The following is a 24,345-nucleotide window of genomic DNA, read 5'->3' on the forward strand; positions in this document are numbered from 1 at the left end:
CATTAAAATCACACTTAATCCTGAAGTTTCAGTGATTCGTATCAGAATAACAAAAGCAAAAAGCAAAGCAAACCAAAAAATCAACTGTTTAATTTTCTAAATTAAAGAAAATGAAAAGCTTGAACTGATATTAAGATAGCAGGTGGAACTTTGGAAAAACAAAACAAAACAAAAAATTTAGGAAATAGTCCTTAAAACCAAGAACTAAGGAACAAAACACATTTCAGTTCAACAGTGACATTTCTTGAAAGATGACATACAGATGGCCAAAAAGCACATGAAATGATGCTTGACATCACTAATTATTAGAGAAATGCAAATTAAAACTACAATGAGCTATCAGTCACACCTGTCAGAATGGCCATCGTCAAAAAATTTACAAACAATAAGTGCTGGAGAGGGTGTGGAGTAAAGGGAACCCTACTACACTGATGGTGGGAATGTAAATTGGTACAGCCACTATTGAGAACAATATGGAGGTCCCTTAAAGAACTAAAAGTAGAACTACCATATGACCCAGCAATCCCACTCCTAGGCATATACATGGAGAAAAACAGAATTCGAAAAGATACAGGCACCCCAATGTTCACTGCAGCACTATTTACAATAGCCACGACATGGAAGCAACCTAAATGTCCATCAACAGAGGAATGGATAAAGAAAATGTGGTATATATATACAATGGAATATTACTCAGCCATAAAAAAGAACAAAATAATGCCATGTGCAGCAATGTGGATGGACCTAGAGACTGTCATACTGAGTGACATAAGTCAGACACGGAAAGACAAATATCATATGATATTGCTTATATGTGGATCTAAAAAAGGGTACAAATGAACTTATTTACAAAACACTAGTAGAGTCACAGATGTAGAAAACAAACTTATAGTTACCAGGGGATAAGGGAGGTGGAGGGATAAATTGGGAGACTGGGATTGACAAATACACACTACTATATATAAAATAGATAACTAATAAGAACATACTGTATAGCACAGGGAACTCAACTCAATACTCTGTAATGGCCTATATGGAAAAAGAATCTAAAAATGAGTGGACATATACATATATGTATAACTAATTCACTATGCTGTATACCTGAAACTAACACAACACTGTAAATCAACTACACTCCAAAAAAAAAAAAAAAAGTGAGAGCAGTGGTGTGGGAAAAACTCTGCTCATTTTCGGTCTCCTTCACAAATCCTGGTTTTTGAATTCTGATGAACAGATTAGGGACCAAATCAGTAAGAGACTGGCCAGCTCCTTCCTTTTCTTCTCCTTCTGAACAACTCTTTCCCAAGAGGCCAAAACTAGAAACAAGAAAATCACAAATAGGAAAGCTCACTGGTAAAGACAAACATACAGTAAAAGCAGGAATTCATAAGCAAACATGATATCAAAACCAGCAACCGTGAGGAGAGTACAAAATGCAGGAAATCAGAATTGCATTTGAAATTAAGAGACCAGCAACTTAAAACAACCTTGTATATATATAGACTGTTTTATCAAAACCTCATGGGAAATGCAAACCAAAAAACTACAATAGATAAACACACAAAGAAGAAAAACCTACCCAAATACAACACTAATATGGTCATCAAACCACAAGAGAAGAAAAAAGGAAGGGAAGAAAAAAGACCTACATAAACAAACCCAAAACAATTAAGAAAATGGCAATAGGAATACACATATTGATAATAACCATAAATGTAATTGGATTAAATGCTTCAACCAAAAGACACAGACTGGCCGAATGGATACGAAAACAAGACCCATATATATGCTGTCTACAAGAGACCCACTTCAGACACACTTCAGACCCAGGGACACATACAGACTGAAAGTGAGGGGATGGAGAAAGGTATTCCACACAAATGGAAATCAACAGAAAGCTGGAGTAGCAATACTCATATCAGACAAAATAGACTTTAAAATAAAGGCTGTTACAAGAGACAAGGAAGGACACTACATAACAATCAAGGGAACAATCCAAGAAGATATTATAACAATTGTAAATATATATGCACCCAACATAGGAGCACCTCAGTATATAAGGCAAATGCTAACAGCCATGAAAGGGGAAATTGACAGTAACACAATAATAGTGGGGAATTTAACACCCCAATTACACCAATGGACAGATCATCCAGACAATAAATTAATAAGGAAACACAAGGTTTAAATGATACATTGTAAAAGATAGACTTAATTGATATTTATAGGACATTCCATCTGAAAGCAGCAGAATACATTTTCTTCTCAAGTGCACACAGAACATTCTCCAGGATAGATCAAATCTTGGGTCACAAATCAAACCTCAGTAAATTCAAGAAAATTGAAATCATATCAAGCATCTTTTCTGACCATAGCGCTAGGAGATTAAAAATCAATTACAGGAAAAAAAAAACTGTAAAAAACACAAACACATGGAGGCTAAACAATGTTACTAAATAACCAGTGGATCACTGAAGAAATAAAGAAGAAATCAAAAAATACCTAGCGACAAATGGAAATGAAAGCACGATGATCCAAAACCTATGGGACACAACAAAAGATGTTCTAAGAGGGAAGTTTATAGCAATACAATCTTACCTCAAGAGACAAGAAAAATCTCAAATAAACAACCTATCCTTACACCTAAAGCAACTATCTCGAGAAAGAAGAACAAGCAAGTCTTTCCCAGGCACGGGGCTAAGTATTAATAGGCTCTGGGCAGAGAACAGGTGAGTGCAAGAGTCCTGAGCTCTGGTTCTAAACACAGGTTCACTCAGGGAATTTCATATGGAAGCTTCCTGGCTTTTAGCACAGCATTTAGATGATGTAGAGTTGAGTCTCAGGGTTTACAGATAAACAGGAGGTGATCAAGTCTGATGCACAAATTAAAGAAATAAAGCCTAGAATCACTTGTCTACATTCTTGGAAGTAACTCACCATAGGACTAACAGGTATGAATGTTTTACAGTAAAAATGTAACAACTGCACAAAATCACAAAGATTTATGGGAAAATATGTTCATACCTTAATAAAATGGTGATGTATAGATTTTGAAAATTTTTCCAAAATTCTAAGTCCACTAATTATGCTTTTCTACCTACTTATTAAGGCTTTGCTCCTCCTTCTTCCAGGAAGTTCTCAAACTAACAGCTAAGGAGAACGTAAAGGTTTACCTTTTAGAACTGTTACAATCTGATTGCTTAACATCAAACAAGCAAACAGGTCAGACCTTCAATGAGGGAGGAGAAATTAAGTCTGAGGTTCCTGTGTGGGTGGGTCCCATGCCTGTGTAAATCACAATTATGTCCCGAGCTACTTGCAGTTCTGGCCCCGAGTAATGCTTAATAAATATTTGTTGAATAAATGTTGCCAAACAGGGGCTTGGGCCTGTTTCCACACCCATAAAATGTGAAGATTCAAGTATATAAGTGCTGAAGTTCTTAGCCATTGCCTAGTTCAAGAAAAATATTCTACATTTTTAAGTCTTGTTCAATTTCCACCACATCATGCCACCTTCTTCCATATTTATCAGTGGCCCAAGACATTCTCCAGAGACTTTACAGGGGTGGTTCTCAAAGTGTGGCTTCCAGACCAGCAGCACCAGTATCACCTGAGTACTGGGTACAAATGCAAATTCTCAGGCCCCACCCTAGACCCATGGAATCAGTATCCTGGGGGTGAGCCCAGCAGCCTGGGTGTAACAAGCCCGCCACGGCTTCCGATGCTTCATCAAGGGTGAGATCCTCTGCTACAGAGAGAATTCAGACTAATGTGATACTCAAATGCAGCAACTAGCTTAGCCCACTGGCCACCCCAATTGTTTCCTGGACTCCTTTTACAGAATTTTGCTGCTTTTTTCCCCAAATTGTTATGTTTTATGTTTTTTAAACACTAAAATCATATCAGGTGCTTTCTAGAAGTAGGAAGCAGTATCAATCTCAAAGTAAATAATAATTCTAACAGACCTGACCCTTACCTCAGTTACCACTGAAGACCTCTAGTGGCCCCTTGATAGTATAGTATAATAAGTGTAATTTATAACAATGACTCCATTTGAAAATTATACCTGTATAAATGTGTATATTTTGGTTAATTTGATCATTCACTTTTCTTTCATAAATATAAATATAAAATAACTATTTCCCTATAGAATGTGATTTATATGAATAACTCCAACACTCCATCCTATCTACCCTTTACTTTTTTTCCAATTTTTTTTATCGTGGTAAAAGATACATAACAAAAAATTTACAATCTCAATCATTTTTCAAGTGTACAGTTCAGTAGTATTAAATACATTCATAATGTTGTGCAACCATCACCACCATGCATCTCCAGAACTCTCCTTATCTTGTAAAACTGAAACTCCATACCATTAAACACTAATTCCCCATTTTCCTCCTTCTCCAGTCTCTGGCAGCCACCATTCTACTTTCTGTCTCTATGAATCTGACTACTCTAGGTACATCATATAAGTGGAATCACACAGTCATTTTGTCTTTTGTGATTGGCTTATTACACTTAGCATTATGTCCTCAAGGTCCATTTATACTATAGCAAATGTGAGAATTTCCTTCCTTTTTAAGGCAGAATAATCTTTCATTGTATATATATACCACATTTTGTTTATCAATTCATCTGTTGATGGATACTTGGATTGTTTCCACATTTTAGATATTGTGAATAATGCTACTATGAATATGAGTGTACAAATATCTCTTTAAGACCTTTTCCCCACCCAGTTCTTTTGGTTATATACCCAGCAGTGGAATTGCTGGATCATATGGTAATTCTATTTTTAATTTTTTGAGGAATCGTCATACTGTTTTCCACAGCAATTGTACCATTTTATATTCCCATCAACAGTGCACGTGCCTGTTCCTTAGTTTTTACTTTGAGATCCCCAAACAGCTCATTTGCTAGATCCCTTGGATATCCTAGGAATATCACTGCTAGTACTGTCCCTGCAAAGTTCACATATAGATCTTTGCTGCTTACCTAACTGTGTCTTGATTGCATCCGAAATCTCAAACATTATGGAGGTAGGAAGTTTTATGGTGGTTTCATTAAGACCTGGAATAACAAGGTGGACTGAAAGAAAACAGAAGTAAAAGAAAATGCATCCCATCACAAAGTTCAGAGCATTAGAAACCATGAAGTTTTGTGCTTATTTTGCTTAGTCAATTTTAACCCAAACTTTAAAATGTTGGAAAAAATATGACAGTAACTTTTATGCAGAATCTTTTTCATATTCAGAACTGAACCACCAAATATTCTGGCTTTTAATCCATAGACTCAAAAATTGTAAAATGGTTGCTTAAAATGTGTGAACAAACACCATTATTAATAACAACTTTTAAGAGAGTAATTCAATATGACAAAGACTCCCTCATAACAGCAACAGCCCTGTGGGGTAGGCAGGAGGGGAGCCATCATGCCCAATAGGCACAAGCTAGAGTTGTTTCTCTAACACACTAGGATAGAGGTAGCATCTCTTGGATCCTAGCCTGGAATGGTCACAAGCCAGGATGCTAAATACTGAAGGTAAATGAACCAACATCAATTTAACAGACCTGCTCACAGTGCAAAATTCCATAAGGCCTTATTATCAAAAAAAAGAGCCTGACTTGACTAATGTAGGTGTAGATTTCAAGATAGACTCACCCAGTATTGTTCCTCCATAGGGAGTCTTTTCTGGGGATTTAGTTGAGGCCCTGTGAGTAACATTCTGAATCACTGTTGAAATACCAAAAGATAACAGTGTGAATGGAAAAAAAATAGTCAGGAAGCAGAAAGAAGCTAATAACATGACACCATCTGCACTGGAGAAACCCTGATCTAACTTTTTAATTAACAGAAAGGAACTCATTGGGCTGGCTACACAGGCAACGAAAGGTCTAGAAGGCACATCTTATCTTAATTCCTGTGCCTTTAAGCAATGAAAGTGTTCCATTCTAATTAGCTAAAAATTTCCTTTCTCAGCTCTACTCTCTGCAGCCTACCCAAGTTAAAGAACTAGCACAAAATGAGGCAAAGACTGACTCAGTAAATAAAGAGATTTAGGAAATGTACATTTTCAGAGCAAAGAATCTTTGGATAATTCCAATACTGACTGACACTGTTTTGAGAATACTCTTGGGACATTGTGTTTCCTTAAAATGAATAACTATTTTAAGTGCTCAATCTCTTCCACCAAGAAACTTTCTGGAAATAATGGAGTCATTTAAATAATTTGAAAAACTGAAAGTCAAAACAAAAATGAGTGGAGGCTGAAATAAAACATAACTCTTAAAACCTGGATTTCTTTACTTTCCTTAAAGTGACCTCTATATCATAATTATCATTTCATTAATCCAAATATCCTATTAATGATTTTCTACATGTAAGCTATCTTAATCCTGAAGAAAGCCACATATATTTAATTGGATTTTAAAACTTAATGCTTGTTAGGGTTGCTCTGTCCCTGGTTGTCCAGCCAATGTGCTTTGCCAAGACCTGGCCTAACAGTACAAGAGTCAAAATTATGTCAACTTCTAATTTACTAGACTGATTTCTTCAAATTTTTTCTGGAAAATAATCAGAAAAATTGAAAAACTATGTGCTATGTTTAATTATCTCAGTTTAAAAAGTATATTAAAATAGTTCTAAACACATATCCAGAGCAGAGGCATACAAATTACCTTGCTTGATGATTGTTACTGGGATTAGCTTTTTTGGGACATATGCTGGCTGAAAAGAGAGGAAGAGAGTCAGCTTTTGAGTTACTGTTAACTTAAAAAAATAAATAAGTAAAAAAAACTGGAAGCACACCTTGTCTTTAGTGAAGTTCCCCATGACACAGGTTTAACAGCTGCTGAAAAGATCTTTAGTACATATATCTGCCTCTATTTTATTGTGCTCACTTGGTTTTCCCCATAAGTGTCCAAAGATTTGACAGAAGCAGTTTCTTCAAAACTCCCATTAGTTTAATTTACTTAGAAACTGCAATGGAAAGAAATTAAATCCTCTGAATTGAATACTAGTTTATTTTCACTTCATTTGAGAGGCGAACCAGCCAAATTCTGTCTTTACGCTTCCTCTCAAAAAAAGATTTCAAGCTACATATTCTTTTAAAAGCAATCAACATCAATTGTCTGAGTAGGCCCCACTGCTGCCCTGCTCCTTCAGATACAACTGCCGTGAACTCCTGACGCCACGTATTTCCTTGTCCATGAAGGCAGAGCTGGGACTCAGATCCAGACATTTCTACTCCCAAAGCCTGTACTTTTAACTATTCTGTACATATTCATGCCCAGAGGACCTCAAAATTGGAAGGGCAGGTCCCAGAGGACTGTGCATTCTCCCTTCTTCCATTCTCCCTTTGCCTCAGACGCCCCACAGGAAGTTTTGATGCCATAGAGTGGCTTGACCTAGGGGCACATTTAGTGTTAACTTTACAGTGGAGTCATCACTGGAGATTGTGAGCCAGGGATAAGACGGCCATGGGAGAGACACAGAACAGGATAAGAGAAGGGCAGCAAATATACAGAGAATTAGATTGAGGTAAAGGCGTAAGCATGACATGCATTTTTTGATGCTTGATTTAGCCTGTATGCATGGTATAGATACTCCATGTACTAGATCTGCTGACAATCCAGGATATGCTGAATGAGGTACTTAACCACATAGGTGTTTACAGTTGTGAACAGAAGAGACTTGCTAACACGTTCCCATTCTAATAAACGATATGACCATAATAAAGAAGTGCCACAATACCACATTTACTGTTGGCTATTTTTCTTCTTGTAGTAAAGTCCTTATGTTTAAAACACACAAAAAAATAAAAGTTTACTTTTATCAGATTATTTTTAAAAAGTATCTATACTTCTTGTGTTGTATATTGGCCCAGCGCTATAGACTGAAAGCTTGTATCCCCCCAAAATTCACGTGTTGAAACTTAATCCCCAATGTGATGGTATTTGGAGGTGGGGCCTTTGGGAAGTAAATAACTCATGAGGGTTCCACCCTCTTGAATGGGATTAGTGCTCTTATGCCAGAGAACTCCCTCCACCCTTCCACCATGTGAGATGGTTGTCTGTGAGCCAGAAGTGAGTTCTCCCCAAGACATCAAATCTTCCAGTGCCTTGATCTTGGACTTCACAGGCTCCAGAACTGTGAGAAATAATTGACCGTTTAAGCCACCCAGTCTGTGGTATTTTTGTTATAACAGCCCTGATGGACTAAAACACCCAGTGATTTCCTACTTAGCAGTCTAGCCTAAGGAAGTGATCAAAGATACAGGCATCATTTACGTGTAAGGGTGTTTATTACCACAATGTGAAACAACCTCATCATTCCAAAGCGGAGGTTTTGTTAAATAAATTATGGTTCAAATTTCTGACATCTATTTACTAAAGTGGGAAATATGTACAGTATAAATACAAAGGACACAAATTTATATTCATAGTATAACGTAACTGTATAACAAATATGTATAGACAAAAGACCAGAAGGAGATAGCTCTTTTTTTTTTTAACAGTAGTTATTTCTTATAATCTCATATTTTATTTTGTGTACCTTTCTATATTTTCCAAGTTCCTTACAAGGGTGAATTACATTTATAACTAGGAAAAGCTATTTTAACCAGCAGTCTTTTTAGCTACTATATATGCTTCTGTACTGCATAGCTCATACACTCTTGGTCAATAGAGGAATGATGTAAATATAATTTATACACAACTTTTCCCAGGCAAGGGGAGGGGAATAGCAGGAATGCAAGTATAACCATCAGTAGAAAAAAAAAAAAAGTCAGCTTTGAGGTCACACTGGCAGAAGACCTCTGGATTTACCATAAGAAAATTAAATAAGTGTACCTGCTCACAGGACCCTTCCCCAGAGAGGGACAGGCAGGCCCACAGCCCTGCACTGGTGTGTTCACCTTACGTCCACCTGTGCTGCTTCAGCGAAAGGGTTGCCACACGTGGCCTCTATCATTCCTGAGCATTTAACCCCTGCTGCGGCAACCTCCGGTTCCACAGGGGATGCTGGCCCGCGGAGCCGCAGTGTCCTTCCCGGTGCTAATAATCACGTTCGACAGAACTGTGTCTACCATTCCAAAGACTGTTGAATGGCTGGTCCTCTGTTTGCCCAGTGAGTCCTGCCATGTAGTGTATACTTGGCAGAGCGTGAAGTTTTTCAGAGACACATCACGTTATAGCAGAAACGCCTATGGGTTGATGTGCTGATTGCTTTTGAACGGCATTATTGCAATTCTTATTTCCTTCCCTGTGGATGATTTGTTTTAAACAAGTTTTTGACAAAAACAAGTGGAAAATATTCCACTCTTGGCATGAATGGAACACAGTGTCTGTTCGAGTTCTTATATGGGTACAGACCAGTGTTCTGTTAAGACGATGACATGACTATATGGGCAGCGTGTGCTGCCAAAAAACAAGGAAACCATTTAGCTGCAGAATCAAGTTCTTTCTAGACCTATAATTATTCTCTTGCCCAATCTACAATCCAAAGATGCGCCAAGACTAATGAGCAAGTACTAGCTCCCTCTCTGTAAGTAGGGTTTTTTTTTTAGTTGAAATATAGTTGATTTATGTTGTGTTAGTTTTAGGTATACAGCAAAGTGATTCAGATTATATATATATAAGAATGTATACATATATGTGCATATATACATGTGTATATATATATATATATTCTTTTTCAGATTCTTTTCCCTTATAGGTTATTACATAACATTGAGTATAGTTCCCTGTGCTCTACAGGTCCTTGTTGGTTATCTATTTTATACATAGTAATATGTACATGTTAATTCCAACCTCCTAATTTATCTCTCCCCTTCCCTTTCCCCTTTGGTAACCATAAATTTATGTTCTATGTCTGTGGGTCTATTTCTGTTTTGTATAGAAGTTCATTTGCATCATTTTTTTTTAGATTCCACACATAAATGATATCATATGATAGTTGTCTTTGTCTGGCTCACTTCACTTAGTATGATAATCTCTAGGTCAAGGGCATCAGGAAAATCCTTCTGCCCAAAGTGTTTAATGCTGAAGGCTCTAAAATTCCCAGTAAGAAATCCACACTATGAATTCTTTCCCTGTGTCTTTTTATAAAAATGTAGGGAAACATCTGTAACCTGGAGTTACTGAGAAATAAAATATTATGATAATTTCCAAGTTAACAGTATGTAACCAATTACAGCTCAATTTCAATTGAACTGTTTCATGTATGATGTTTATAAAGTTACCAGTAACCTTTCCTTACACTCACAGGTTTGCTGTTATGAGCATCTATCAATGTGTATAGAAGTCTCAGTGTAGCTGGTGTCGGGTGTCGGGGTGGGAAGCGAGGTAGTGAAAGTCCCGCATCCCACAAGATGCTGCGACAGTTTTGCTGGAGTGGTCTCAGCACAGTACTACTGCTCCCCACGGACACCACCCTGGTACCAGTTTTCTTTCTTAGGCCATTTCCTCCCTGGTTCTCTTTTCTCTGCTGCTTGCTGACCCCATTCCTGCAGCAAACCACCATCACCACTTCCTTCCTCAGCTCTCATCCCACCCTTCAGCAATTATTTTTTAAATGTTTATTGTATTCAAGAAGTGAGCATATTTCCCTCCTACCGTTTAAGGGATTAATTATTTTTTTCAGTTTTGAGGAATTCTATTCCTTAAGAACCCAGGTTGTGCTATATCCTGAGCAGGGTGACTGGCTAAGGGAAATCATTTTTACCATTTTTCTGGGGACACTGTGGCTGAGTAACCAGTTGGTCAGATTCAATGGGGAGAGGATGCTGAAGTGGTAAAAGGCAATGCCCCTGAGGGCCAGTCCAGCTTGCTTTCCAGTTCTGGTTAGGGAAAACCTACACTCATCTAGAAATAACCACAGCAGCAGTAGCCACATGAAAGACTTTGGATTCACCCTGCATTACACTATCTTCCTCCCGATATTATATTTTGAAAATTAGCTTTAATAAAAGTAGTGGTAACATCAGGGTGCTGTTCTTTGCAAGGTACTCTTTACAGGTTTGTCCATTTGATATTTTTGTGGCGGCAGCATATCCATTGTAGATTTAACTTTATTCTTAGGCCCTGAGATAAAGTGGAACTGTCCATTTGGGGAGTGGCTAAGGGTTGCTCAAAATCAAATTTCAGCTCTTTAGACTCAAGAGCTAAACAACATGAGAAAAACTTGGGCATGTTACATTCTGGTTTTAATTCATTTTTTGGATGTCCTGATGAAAGTTATGAAATATACTGATTCAATCTAACATCTGACTAAAAGTGAATCTAACATCCTTCTTGCAAAAGTCTCCATATTTCCAGTCAGCTAGGGAGGAATCAGACATACACCTTTGGTGATATCAGTGGTCTAGACGTAAAATTTTCAAGTTTCTGCTTAGGACGATGATTGCTAAGAATGGAAGGACACCTGATGTACTCACTGCATACAATCTTAGGGTGCGGGTGGGGACCACACTGTATTTTTCCCTATTCACTCATCTGCTAACTGTTACACTTTAAAAATTGGTACCACTTCTCTTTCTGCCAATGACTGAAATGGCTTTTTAAAAAGGTGGGTGGATCTCTGATGGAAAAAAAATGGAAGGGTGAAAACAGATGTCATATTTTAGGGGAACACTTATTCTAAGGAGATTTGGATTAATTAAATAATTAAACTTATATTTTAAAATATCTGTTAATAAATGCTACATACTTCAAAAATTTATTGTTTGGTTAGTGAACTAGTTAGATAACTAAGTGTTTTTAAAATATAGAGAGAATGTATTAAAGTTAGGTCCTTTTAGACATCATTCCTTTATTTTTTTATATAATAAAACCTAATGGGGCTTCCCTGGTGGCACAGTGGTTGAGAGTCTGCCTGCCAATACAGGGGACACAGGTTCGAGCCCTGGTCTGGGAAGATCCCACGTGCCATGGAGCAACTAGGCCCGTGAGCCACAACAACTGAGCCTGCGCGTCTGGAGCCTGTGCTCCGCAACAAGAGAGGCTGCGACAGTGAGAGGCCCGTGCACCGCGATGAAGAGTGGCCCATGCTCGCCGCAACTAGAGAAAGCCCTCGCACAGAAACGAAGACCCAACACAGCCAAAAATAAATAAATAAATTTAAAAAAAAACCAAAAAACAGTTTACACTTTAAAAAAAAAAAAAAAACCTAATGAACTTATTTACAAAACAGAAAGACTTACAGATATTGAAAACAAACTTATGGTTACCAAAGGGGAAATGTGATGGGGAGGAATAAATCAGGAGCTTGGGATGAACATACACACACTACTATATATAAGATAGATAACCAATAAGGACCTACTGTATAGCACAGGGAACTCTACTCAATATTCTGTGATAACCTACATGAGAAAAGAATCTGAAAAAGAATGAATATATGTATATGTATAACTGAATCACTTTGCTGTACACCTGAAACTAACACAACATTGTAAATCAACTATAATCCAATAAAATTTTTTAGAAGAATCTAACAGTAAACACTAGGTTTCACCTTGATAAAAAGAGTGTTCTTGCTTCTCAACGTGAAGAAAATAGCAAAATTATCATCTGTTTTTTCTTCTGCAGTTACATGGATCTCAAGTGATACAACTTATACGGGAAGAATCAGCGTTATTGTTTATGCATACATCTTTTCTCTGATTTTTCTAGAGGTGTAGGCAGGGATGATATTGAAAGTATTTAACAAGCAGTAGAAGGAAGGCACTAACCTATCAGAAGAGACCCCTGCTAAGTGTCCTCTGGCACAAGTGTACTGGGACTTGCCTGCAGAACACATGCTTAGATACATGAATTACAATATATAATGTAACAAGATGCTTAAGATGGGGCTGTATTTAACATTCAAATTTTTAATCTAAATATTATTTATCTGTTAAAAATGGATCGCCTCACGTTCAAATTGTTTTTCACATTTCCAATCTCTTTTCAGAAGGTGTGAAGGAGTTTCTGCTGCATTTAAGTTTTAGGTATAAGCATGCATATATGAATAAAAACATTTTTCAATGTATCTTTTACTTAAAACTCTGGAATTAATTTAATATCTCTTGAAATACTGCCTTCTAAGATCAGTCTCAGAGAAGAGATGGGTAAACATTGGATTGATATCGACTTAAAATATTAAAATATACCTCTGAAGTATCAAATCAACTTTCAGAATCAATTCTAAATGATTATATAAGATGGTCAAAGTCTATCCCAGCTGGTTCCTTTTCAACTTTCCCATGTTCCAGAGCTACCCAAATGCACAGAAGGCAGTTTGGGAAACATTTTTTCTGCTATCTAGAAGGTAACAATGAAGAAAGGCTCACAGAGAAGCCTTAAAATATCTTTTCAGTTAATTCGACTTTTCCTTTGGAAATACCCAAGAGTTTCAGAGCACAGCTCGTTAGAGCTGGCTGGAGTTTGGGGTAATCTGCCTCACAGCTTGAAGTGATAAAATATCTGGCTCTGTGTCATAGGTGCAGGAAGTTTCTAACTGGACCTTCTTGCCATGGCTATTTATGATGTGGAAAATAAATTAAATTTTTTGGAAATAAACTGTCAATCATCTTTCCCAATCTTGCTGAGTAACTCACCCTAAATGAAATATTCTGCCAAAAGAAATACAAATTATTGAGATGTGATTGCTGAGAAGAAGGAATGAAAGAAACGACATCGAGTCACATGTAAGATAAAGCAGGACAGCCAAGAGGATGGAGATAAGATGTGCTTCCTAGGAAACCACTCAACACAACAGCGAGGATTGTTCTAGAAGAGCATGGAAGAGCAACTCTATTCCCTGTGATTGGATTTAAGAGAGACAAAGACAAAGGGACCTTAGGGAATGGCAGAATTCAATACTTGGTGCTAAGCCAATTGGTTAATTATTTGGGAAAATATATAACCTCATCAATATAGGAACTTACTACATATAATATAGCAAAATAAAATCCACATAGGTTAGAGTTTAATTACTACAAAATCAAACCACTTATAAGACAAGAAAAAGAGAGAAATATTTATCTGATCTCTGGATAGGGAAGGGCTTTCTAAAATATAAGGCAATTGGAGATATGACAATGGAAAAGACAAATAAGTTGATTAAGCAAATTAAGACTTGCCTATTTCACAAATTCCCATAAAGAAAATTGATAACGAATGTGCAAATAATGTTTCTAGATGATATCTCAAAGAGTCTTTGCTCTTTAAAGTCTTTAAACTATTCAATAAAAAAAACCATGAGATGCCCAATAAACAAAGAACTGAAACTAAAGGTCATTAAATGGAAAATACAAGTGGCTAATAAATAAGTGAAGAAAGTGCTGCTTTATCAGCAATCAGAAATAGAAATTTAAAAACCATTTTATACTATTATACTAGCCAAAATTTTAGGGATGGAAATACATAATGTTGCAAATCAGGGTACTACAGAAAGATAACTCTGATCCATTGCCAATAAGATTGTAAATTGGTAAAACCTTTCTGGAAAGAAAGTTGACCAAACATATTAGAAAGTTTGAAAAAATGTTAAAACTCTAAACTGTTAATTCCTCTTCTAAGCATCTACTTTAAGGAAACAATCAGAAATGTGAACAAAGATTTATGATCATAAATGTTCACCATAATATGACTTATAATTAAACTGTTAGAAATAACTTAAATGCCTACAAATTGGAAACAGATTGAGTAGCTGATAGTGTACTTAGATTATGTAATACGCAGCAATTGAAACTATGTATATGAAAAGTACTTAATGACATGAACTATGCTAGGTCATATTTTGGCTAAGTGAAAAGAATGAGATATAAAATTGCACATATAGCATGATTTTAATTTTATAATGAAAACATGCTTGAAAAAAAATACAATGTTCTAAAGTTTTAACAGTAGACCATAAATGGTTTTCTACTGGTCTTTATTTGGCAGTGTTATAGGTAATTTTGTTAATTTTTCTTTTCTCATTTTTATACATTATAAATCTTTAAATATCAGATAATTAGAAAAATAGTCAAAACCAAACAGAGAAAGAGAGAGAGAGAGAAGAGATGGAGGCAAGAGAGAAAGAAAATAAATGAATCAATCAATCCAGGCCTCAGAATTTACCTACAATCTCCTTTCTTATATTTTGATTTTAAATATACCAAAATACTTTCCTGGGCAGTCACAATAATTTAATAATCATGACAATAATTTTCCAATATACACACTTTTCTGCCAGTTCAAACCAAAGAAACATTTCCTTTATCAGCAGTAATTCTCAGTTCTATTTTATCCAAACCCATTTTCTGTCAATGAAAAGAATCTTGCATATTTTTATTCACTGAGGTATGTACTACCATTTTCCCCCCACTGGGCTACATGAACAGTGGGTTATTCTGTGGACTATTCAATAGACATAAAAAACCATCTATCCACATACATCATGCACACATTGAAAAGAACAAATTTGCAACCCTGAATAGAGTCTTTGCATGTTCACTTGACTGTAGAATATTTCCCTGGCTGGATACTCCCAATACATAGACCAAAGCCAGCATCAAATTCTCCTCTTCTCACCAAAGTGCCTTCTCTACCTGCTCTATGACGTAATGTTCTTTACTTTATAATTAGGCATGTGATTTCAATGGCAAGTGTCTTTGTGATGGTTCTAACAATGGCTTACATTTATAACAGGTAGTATGGAACTGATATAATGCTTCCTGAGAACAGATTTTGAAAAGTGGAGGGAAAGAGGAGAACAAGGGACTGAGCTCCTAAGGTGAGAGAGAAAAGAGTTCTAGACGGGGAAAATGCTGGGCCCATAAAATATACAAACATTTACTGCACTGAATAGAAGCTGGGCATGTTACAAAACCAAACCAGTTGCTTCATCATTTTGAAAAGGGTTGGCTCTTTTAAGTAGGAAATGATAGAAAATAGAGGAAAGATTTGAACAATCGCAGGGTTAAGTAGTGCATGTACTTATTCACTCTTGAAACATGTTATAGTAAAAAACAACCCACAGGACAGAAGATAATAAGAATAATCTCAAAATACCTGGAATACTGAAATACTAGATAACTATACAGAATATCAGAATTTTAGAGCTTTAAACAAATTAGAGATAATCTGGTTTCATACTTCCACCTCCATTTTCTGAGAAAGAAACTAATTCCTAAAACATTATGTACTTGACCCAAAATCCTATAGCTAGGCAGTTAATCCAGCTTCAGTACCTCATAATAGGACTACTCCCTTATTTAAATGAAAGTATAATGCAGACACATTTTTAAAAGAACATTCTTGAAAATAAGCTGGTACATACCACTGTGTGGACTTGGTCATAGGTACTTTGGATTTTCCCATTTACTTTGTTTTTACCTGACAAAAACAAGAGGAAAATGACATTCTTTTCATTCTTCTTTTCCCTAAATCAATTCTTACTAGTCATTATGAAGACAACTACAAGTTCTGCTCTAACTTGGGCATATTATTTTATTTGCTCTCATTTCAAACACTGATTCCAATGATGTTCGAAACAAGGGATGATAGGAAGCAAGCCCAGCCCCATAAAGTCTGCACGTTCAATTCCACTGACCCAGCTTTTTAACTTAGCATTTGTACATGTTATCGATTTTTGGCTCAGTTAGTGTTCATAGGTCAGAGATTGATTTAAAATATGACAATGGCCAAATAAATTGTTATCAACGATTGCTACTGTCAAATATTAGTTTACCATTTTTTTAAAAAAACACTCACTATAAAAAAGATTCTGAAATATCAATGCTCAAATTCTGTTTACTTTTGTATTTTCATAAATATGGATAATGAGAATTAACTCATTTCCTATTATACAACTAATAAAATAATTTAAAATTTGATAATTAGGAAAAAATATTACAGAAAGCTCACTTAAATAGTTCTAGGTACTTACTTCCAACAATAGTCTTGTGATTAAAAATCTTACTCCAAATTCCACCTTCTACATTGTCTTTCACTCCGAATTCATAAACTGTGTCAGGCTTTAGATTTTCCACAATTGTTTCAGTGGCCGGACAGAGTTGAAAAATCCATTTCTTTTCCTTATCCTTTTCTCTATAGCGAATTGTATAAAATCTGTTGAATAACCAAAATATGCTATAAAACCACAGGGAGATTCAGAATGTACTTCCAGTTTCTTAATACACCATAGATTCCCACCTACTCTCAAGATTTCACATTGGCTTCTGTTTAGATTTTTTTTAATTTTCAGAGAACATAAAAACAGTTTCTCCGTGCGTGCTTAAGTTTTTAATTTCTAATTGCAAGTTAGGGGACTAGGTAACAGCACAGTCATGGTCTAACAGAATTCCAGATCTCTCAATTCTATTATCTGATACTTTCCAAATTGAAAGTTGGAAAACACTAGACATTCATTTTTTTCTAATTATGCATAGAGAAGAACATAGGCATATTTTTATAAATATTTAATATTATAATTTCATAACTGTATGGGTTTAAGCCCATGGAAGGTACATTAGAGGTAATATCGTTTAACACCATAGAAGGCACATTAGAGGTAATACCGTTCAATTTTGTAAGAGAGGAACCTGATGCACTCTAATGCATCCAGGACTTTATTTCAAGGGTGAAATTTTCTTACTATTAAAAAAAGCATCAACACCAATAGTCAGGCTGAGAGTACAATGAGAAAAATCGAACAATGCAAATTCAAGATCACTGTTACATATTTGCTTAGGGCTTCATAATATTCAGACATATATATCACAAGGTACTAATAATCCTCACTATTTTTTTTGCACATGGTAGGTTTTATATATATTATCTCATGGTAGGTTTATATATATTATCTTTAACACATGGTAGGTTTTATATATATTATCTCATTTAATTGTCACAAAAACATCTTAAGTGGTAGAAATCATTAATCCTACTTTACAAATGTGAAAACCATGTTTCAGAAAGATCTCTTAACTCGCCCAATGTCATCCAGCTAGTGATTTTTACTAGTGGCAGAACCAGAAAAGCAGGAAAAACTCCTCTGGCTCTGCTCTAAACAGTCTCACAAAGTGGGGAAGCAGGTCAGGAAAGGAAATTGCATTGCTACTGGATACAGCAATGAGAATGAATGAACTAGGGCTACGTGTATCAATACGGCTAAATTTTACAAACAAAATATTGAATGAAAATAGCAAAATGATGCATGTAGTTTCACACCATTTGCGCAAAGATTAAAACACTCACACAAAATATGTTACCGTATATCATTCCTGGCAGTGTAAAGGGACAAGAAATACTGGAAGGATACAACATTTATGGTAGTGCTTTGGCTCCCAGTGAGCAAGTAGGGAAATACATGAGACTAGAGATGGGGCCAACTGATAAACTTTATTTGCTTTTTATTCTTAAATAAACATTTTAAGTAAATAGAATAAAATAAAATAATAATTGTCATGTACTAACAATGGAAACATACATGCTTGTTATACTATTTTAGACTCTTTTTTTACATTCTAAATTTTCTCTCAAAACTTTAGTACCTCTCCCCCACTCCTCACCCTAAGATTCAGGTCAATTGCTTTTATTTAGAGCCCTAAAATCCCTCATTTACTCATGCTAAAAATGTTTATCGTGTCCTCTTTAAGTGCCAGGCACAAGCTCTTGATACAAAAAAAAAACACCCAGAATCTTTGGAAACAAGGGCCAGGACTGGCTACACAATTTGTGGAGTTCACAGCAAAATGAAAACATGGAGCCCCTTATTCAAAAATGATTAAGACTTTTAAGACGCTGACAACAGAGCATTAAACCAAGCATGGGCCCTTCTAAGTGGGGAACCTGTGTGACCGTACTGGTTGCACGCCCATGAAGTCAGCAAGGGGGTTATAGTTTCTTAAGTACAGAAAAGGGATGTATTCATACATTCAGCCTACTTTCTTACTAGTCACAAATTACTGAAATGTTCGAAATCATTCATTAGCTTGCGTCTTCCTCGTAAAAGCAGCTCTCTGGGCTCCATACTCCATTCCAAAGTCACGAAAAACAGAACGAGTGAAGGAGGCTGTTCCAGCCAGAACACTAACTGCTACTGGGAACAAATGTTACAGAATACGAATGCTCTGTGTCCCGTGAGTTGAACCATCAACAGTAGTTTATGAAACACATTTGTTGACAAGTACGTCGAACAGAATTTCTGTCGTTTTTCCCGTGCCCTGGCTATTACAGGACTTCAGGGAAGTGCAGAGAAACTAAAATCAGACCAGATGGGCCTCCAGAGTTATGTTTTTCTAGTTTGGATACATTTCTGAAGTCCTGAACTGCTTGAATGATCTGGTAGGGGTGTGGGGCAATGCTAACAGAACTACCAGAGGCCAGATTCCAGGATTCCCAGGAAGTTTGATTTTATATCCTCTTCCTAGGAATGAGACAGACATGTTCTAAGACTTTGTTGAAAAAAATCTAGCCTGTAAATTTTTTTCTATTTTGATCACAAAGCTTTCTAACTAACCTCTCTTGTACCAACTTGGTCAGGAAAAATAAAAGTACAGGCAGCTAGGCCTTCTCCTCGGCTTCAGTTAGGTTACCCTCACCAACATTGGCTTAATTGATACTTGTATAATATAGGCAAGTTCTAAATTTTTAAAAGAGACAGTAAACAAGGCTACTTAGCTATAAAGTGGTGAAGTCTATTTTCTTGATTTTAAAGCAAAATATAGGCCTTATGATGATAATACTGTACAACCTAGCACAGAGTATGTACTCCATATATGTTGTGGAACAAATAGAATGGATACTTAGGTGCTCATAGGGTCATTCTAAAATTATAGTTGCTCTAAATGGCCAATGACTCGATCACCAAAATATTCTGATTTAAGCCATTAGGTCTACAATTATATTTTGCAATATGTTGTTGCATAAGAGTTCATTTACCAAACCTCAGCATTCTTATAGAATCAATGCAAATGGAAGGAGAGTTCAATAAATGTCTACATGGTACATTTGCAGAGGGCTTAGGATTTTTAAATGTATTTCCATGTATCCACACAATAAATTCTGAAATGAGCACAGCAAGAATTATTATAGAAGAGAGAGGCCAAGAAGTGCCTAAAGCCTGAGAATCAGTGACAGAACCAGGCAAATGGCTGTTTTCTGACTCATAAGCTAATACCTTCTGTGTTGCATTGGACTATCTACTGCAGGGCTCAGCAAAAGGAGATGCAAAAACAAGGTAAAATGACCCAGAATGGAAGAGAAGTAAAAGGAATCAGAAGTTCTTTTAGCATTACTTAAGGCTTTCACATAATCACAGACTTCCCAATATTGTCTGAGGACATCCAGGATCAAATGTTGATTGCACTTTTTTTCTGTGGTTAATTAAATTTGGACACAAATGCATAGAGGGGCAACAAGTCTACTAAAGACGGAGGTAACAGCCAGTGAATGTCATCAGAGCAGACCTCTGCAAAGCCTGACTAGCAATTTGGATTTTAGAAACAAGGATATCTCACATCCTAATTAAGTGGTAAGCAACTGTTGAGGGCAGTGTTTGGTTCAACTGGTGATATTCTGTGCTTGGGTCTCCCCAAGAGTCTCAAAACTGACAATAATCGTTATTATAACTTAAAAAATACCATAGCTGCTCCAAATGTAATGGAGAAGGCAGATAGTGGCTTGGCGTGGATATCTGCCAGCTGCAAACTAGTAGCATGCCCTCAGGAGGGTCTCTTTGCCCACTTATATATCAAATTTCTACTTTGAAAAAGAGGGGTTGGATTAGACAATCTTTGAATCCTTTCTGTTTCTAAAATTTTATTCTAGCTACAAATTAGACATTCTATTCTAATAAAATACAGAGGCATAACACAGGCTAGAAACCCTAGAGGCAGAAATCCCATAAATAAAATTTATGATGTAAATGGCATTGAATTCTGCCAAGTGGAGAAATTGAATAGTGTCAATAAATTTAGTCCTTTCACAAACTAGCCTGGACTGATGCACATGGTTGGCCAGCTGTGGGACTTTCTATACTTTTTTCAGCAATTCTTTTATTTCTATGTGATTAATTACTATATTTCCTAGAACATCTATTCCACACCTCACACATTTTTTTTGCTCTCTTCACATCAAAGGACACTTCCTGACGCCCCCCGTTGTCAACATCCTTGCTTCTTGCCTTGCTGAGACTGTGACTGCTGATATAAAATCTGCCCTCACTCCCTTCCTCTCAAAGTCTCTCTCTCCCCCTTCACTCTCTCCTTGCCCCTCTCCAATTCCAGGGTTCTCCCTTCTTCTAAAAAATAAGTGTCTTGGTAATTTTATTCCATTTTCTTATTCCACCTACTCTGCATCCTTTCTCTTTATTCTTCAAGGACCTTTCTCTGAGTCAAAAAGTTGTTGAACTATTTCCCACTGTATCAAAGCAAAACTAAAACTAATACTTCTTATTCCTGCCATTACCTTTTAACACAAGATTTCTCAAAATTAATCTACTTTCTTCTGTTTTCTTACCACTCATAATGCCTAAATCTCTTTGCAGTCTGGTGTCTGACCTGTTAGTACAGTAAAACATCATGGTCAAATCCAATGATTTAATCATCTGTGAACTTCATAACTACTTTAAAATCTACTCATCTTTTCCAAATCTGTTCCTATTCCTGTTGTCTTCACATTCCTTCTCCCTGTGTCCAATCAGTTTTCAAGTCCAGTTATATTTCCCTGAGTGATACCTCTTGCACTTGTCTTGCCTCTACTACTAAGTAACACTTAACGGCCCAGTTTGGGTTCTTACTATCTCTGGACTCTTAGAATAATTTTCAAGCTGGTAAACCATTTCCAAAATCTTTTTATCACTCACTGCTGGCCTGTTTAAGCTCAAGAGAAAGAAGTTTCTAGTGATTTTAGCGGTATCTAAAATGGAACAGCGTGCCTGAAGTGGCAATTATCACATAAAATAACTAATATCAAAACTAACAAGACTAGCAGCAAACTCAGTATCATTTCTTTTTTTTCTTTTAAACATCTTTATGGGAGTATAACTGCTTTACAATACTACATTACTTTCTGCTGTATAACAAATTAAATCAGCTATACGTATACATATATCCCCATATCCCTTCCCGCTTGCGTCTCCCTCCCAACCTCCCTATCCCACCCCTCTATGTGGTCACAAAACACCGAGCTGATCTCCCTGTGCTATGCGGCTACTTCCCACTAGCTATCAATTTTACATTTGGTAGTGTATATATGTCCATGCCAATCTCTTACTTCGTCCCAGCTTACCCTTCCCCCTCCCTGTGTCCTCAAATCCATTTGCTACATCTGCATCTTTATTCCTGTCCTGCCCCTAGGTTCTTCAGAACCACTTTTTTTTTTAGATTCCATATATATGGTTTAGGATACGGTATTTGTTTTTCTCTGACTTACTTCACTCTGTATGACAGTCTCTAGGTCCATCCACCTCACTACAAATAACTCAGTTTTGTTCCTTTTTATGGCTGAGTAATATTCCATTGTATATATGTGCCACATCTTCTTTATCCATTCATCTGCTGATGGATGCTTAGATTGCTTCCATGTCCTGGCTATTGTAAATAGAGCTGCAATGAACATTGTGGTACATGACTCTTTTTGAATTATGCTTTTCTCAGGGTTAACATCACTCTTTTTGAATTACGGTTTTCTCAGGGTATGTGTCCAGTAGTGGGACTGCTGGGTCGTATGGTAGCTCTATTTTTAGATTTTTAAGGAACCTCCATACTGTTCTCCATGGTGGCTGTATCAATTTACATCCCCACCAACAGTGCAAGAGGGTTCCCTTTTCTCCACACGCTCTCCAGCTTTTATTGTTTGTAGACTTTTTGATGATGTCCATTCTGACTGCTGTGAGGTGATACCTCATTGTAGTTTTGATTTTCATTTCACTAACGACTAGTGATGTTGAGCAACCTTTCATGTGTTTATTGGCAATCTGTATATCTTCTTTGGAGGACTGTCTATATAGGTCTTCTGCCCATTTTTTGATTGGGGTTTTATTTTTGATATTGAGCTGCATGAGCTGCTTGTATAATTTGGAGGTTAATCCCTTGTCAGTTCCTTAATTTGCAAATATTTTCTCCCATTTTGACGGTTGTCTTTTCATCTCGTTTATGGTTTCCTTTGCTGTGCAAAAGCTTTTAAGTTTCATTAGGTCCCAGTTGTTTATTTTTGTTTTTATTTCCCTATCTCTAGGAGGTGGGTCAAAAAGGATCTTGCTGTGATTTATGTCATAGAGTGTTCTGCCTATGTTTTCCTCTAAGAGTTTTATAGTGTCTGGCCTTCCATTTAGGTCTTCAATCCATTTTGATTTTATTTTTGTGTATGGTGTTAGGGAGTGTTCTAACTTCATTCTTTTACATGTAACTGTCCAGTTTTCCCACACCACTTACTGAAGAGGCTGTCTTTTCTCCATTGTATATTCTTGCCTCCTTTATAAAAGATAAGGTGACTGTATGTGTGTGGGTTTATCTCTGGGCTTTCTATCCTGTTCCACTGATCTATATTTCTGTTTTTGTGCTAGTTCCATCCTGTCTTGATTACTGTAGCTTTATAGTATCATCTGAAGTCTGGGAGCCTGATTTCTCCAGCTCCGTTTTTCTTTCTCGAGATTGCTTTGGCTATTCGGGGTCTTTTGTGTTTCCATATGAAATGTGCAATTTTTTGTTCTAGTTCTGTGAAAAATGCCATTGGTAGTTTGATAGGGATTGCATTGAATCTGTAGATTGCTTTGGGTAGTAGAGTCATTTTCACAATGCTGATTCTTCCAATCCAAGAACATGGTATATCTCTCCATCTGTTTGTATCATTTTTAATTTCTTTCATCAGTGTTTTATAGTTTCCTGCATAAAGGTCTTTTGTCTCCTTGGTAGGTTTATTCCTAGGTAATTTATTCTTTTTGTTGCAATGGTAAATGGGAGTGTTTCCTTAATTTCTCTTCCAGATTTTTCATCATTACTGTATAGGAATGCAAGAGATTTCTGTGCATTAATTTTGTATCCTGCTACTCTACCAAATTCATTTTCTGGTAGCATCTTTAGGACTCTCTATAGTATCATGTCATCTGCAAACAGTGACAGTTTTACCTCTTCTTTCTGATTTGGATTCCTTTTGTTTCTTTTTCTTCTCTGATTGCTGTGGCTAAAACTTCCAAAACTATGTTGAATAATAGTGGTGAGAGTAGGCAACCTTGTCGTGCTCCTGATCTGAGTGGAAATGATTTCAGCTTTTTACCACTGAGAACGATGTTGGCTATGGGTTTGTCATATATGCCCTTTATTATGTTGAGAGTTCCCTCTAAGCCCACTTTCTGAAGGGTTTTTATCATAAA

General features: G+C 36.4%; 1 protein-coding gene across 6 annotated transcripts in view; it reads right to left on the reverse strand.

The window, feature by feature from the left end:
* Nucleotides 1-24,345, reverse strand: part of ABI3BP (ABI family member 3 binding protein) — a 258,654-nt gene that overhangs the window by 130,925 nt on the left and 103,384 nt on the right. For all 6 annotated transcript variants that reach the window (XM_060010562.1, XM_060010560.1, XM_060010563.1 and 3 more), the window contains exons 5-9: nt 16,918-17,099; nt 16,309-16,364; nt 6,681-6,729; nt 5,665-5,736; nt 4,999-5,091 (exon numbers count right to left, since the gene is read on the reverse strand). In XM_060010562.1, coding sequence (XP_059866545.1) covers nt 4,999-5,091; nt 5,665-5,736; nt 6,681-6,729; nt 16,309-16,364; nt 16,918-17,099 — 452 coding nt within the window. The remainder of the gene's footprint in view (nt 1-4,998; nt 5,092-5,664; nt 5,737-6,680; nt 6,730-16,308; nt 16,365-16,917; nt 17,100-24,345) is intronic.

The sequence above is a fragment of the Delphinus delphis genome, chromosome 4 (assembly GCF_949987515.2).
Source record: "Delphinus delphis chromosome 4, mDelDel1.2, whole genome shotgun sequence".
Taxonomy (NCBI): Eukaryota; Metazoa; Chordata; class Mammalia; order Artiodactyla; family Delphinidae; genus Delphinus; species Delphinus delphis.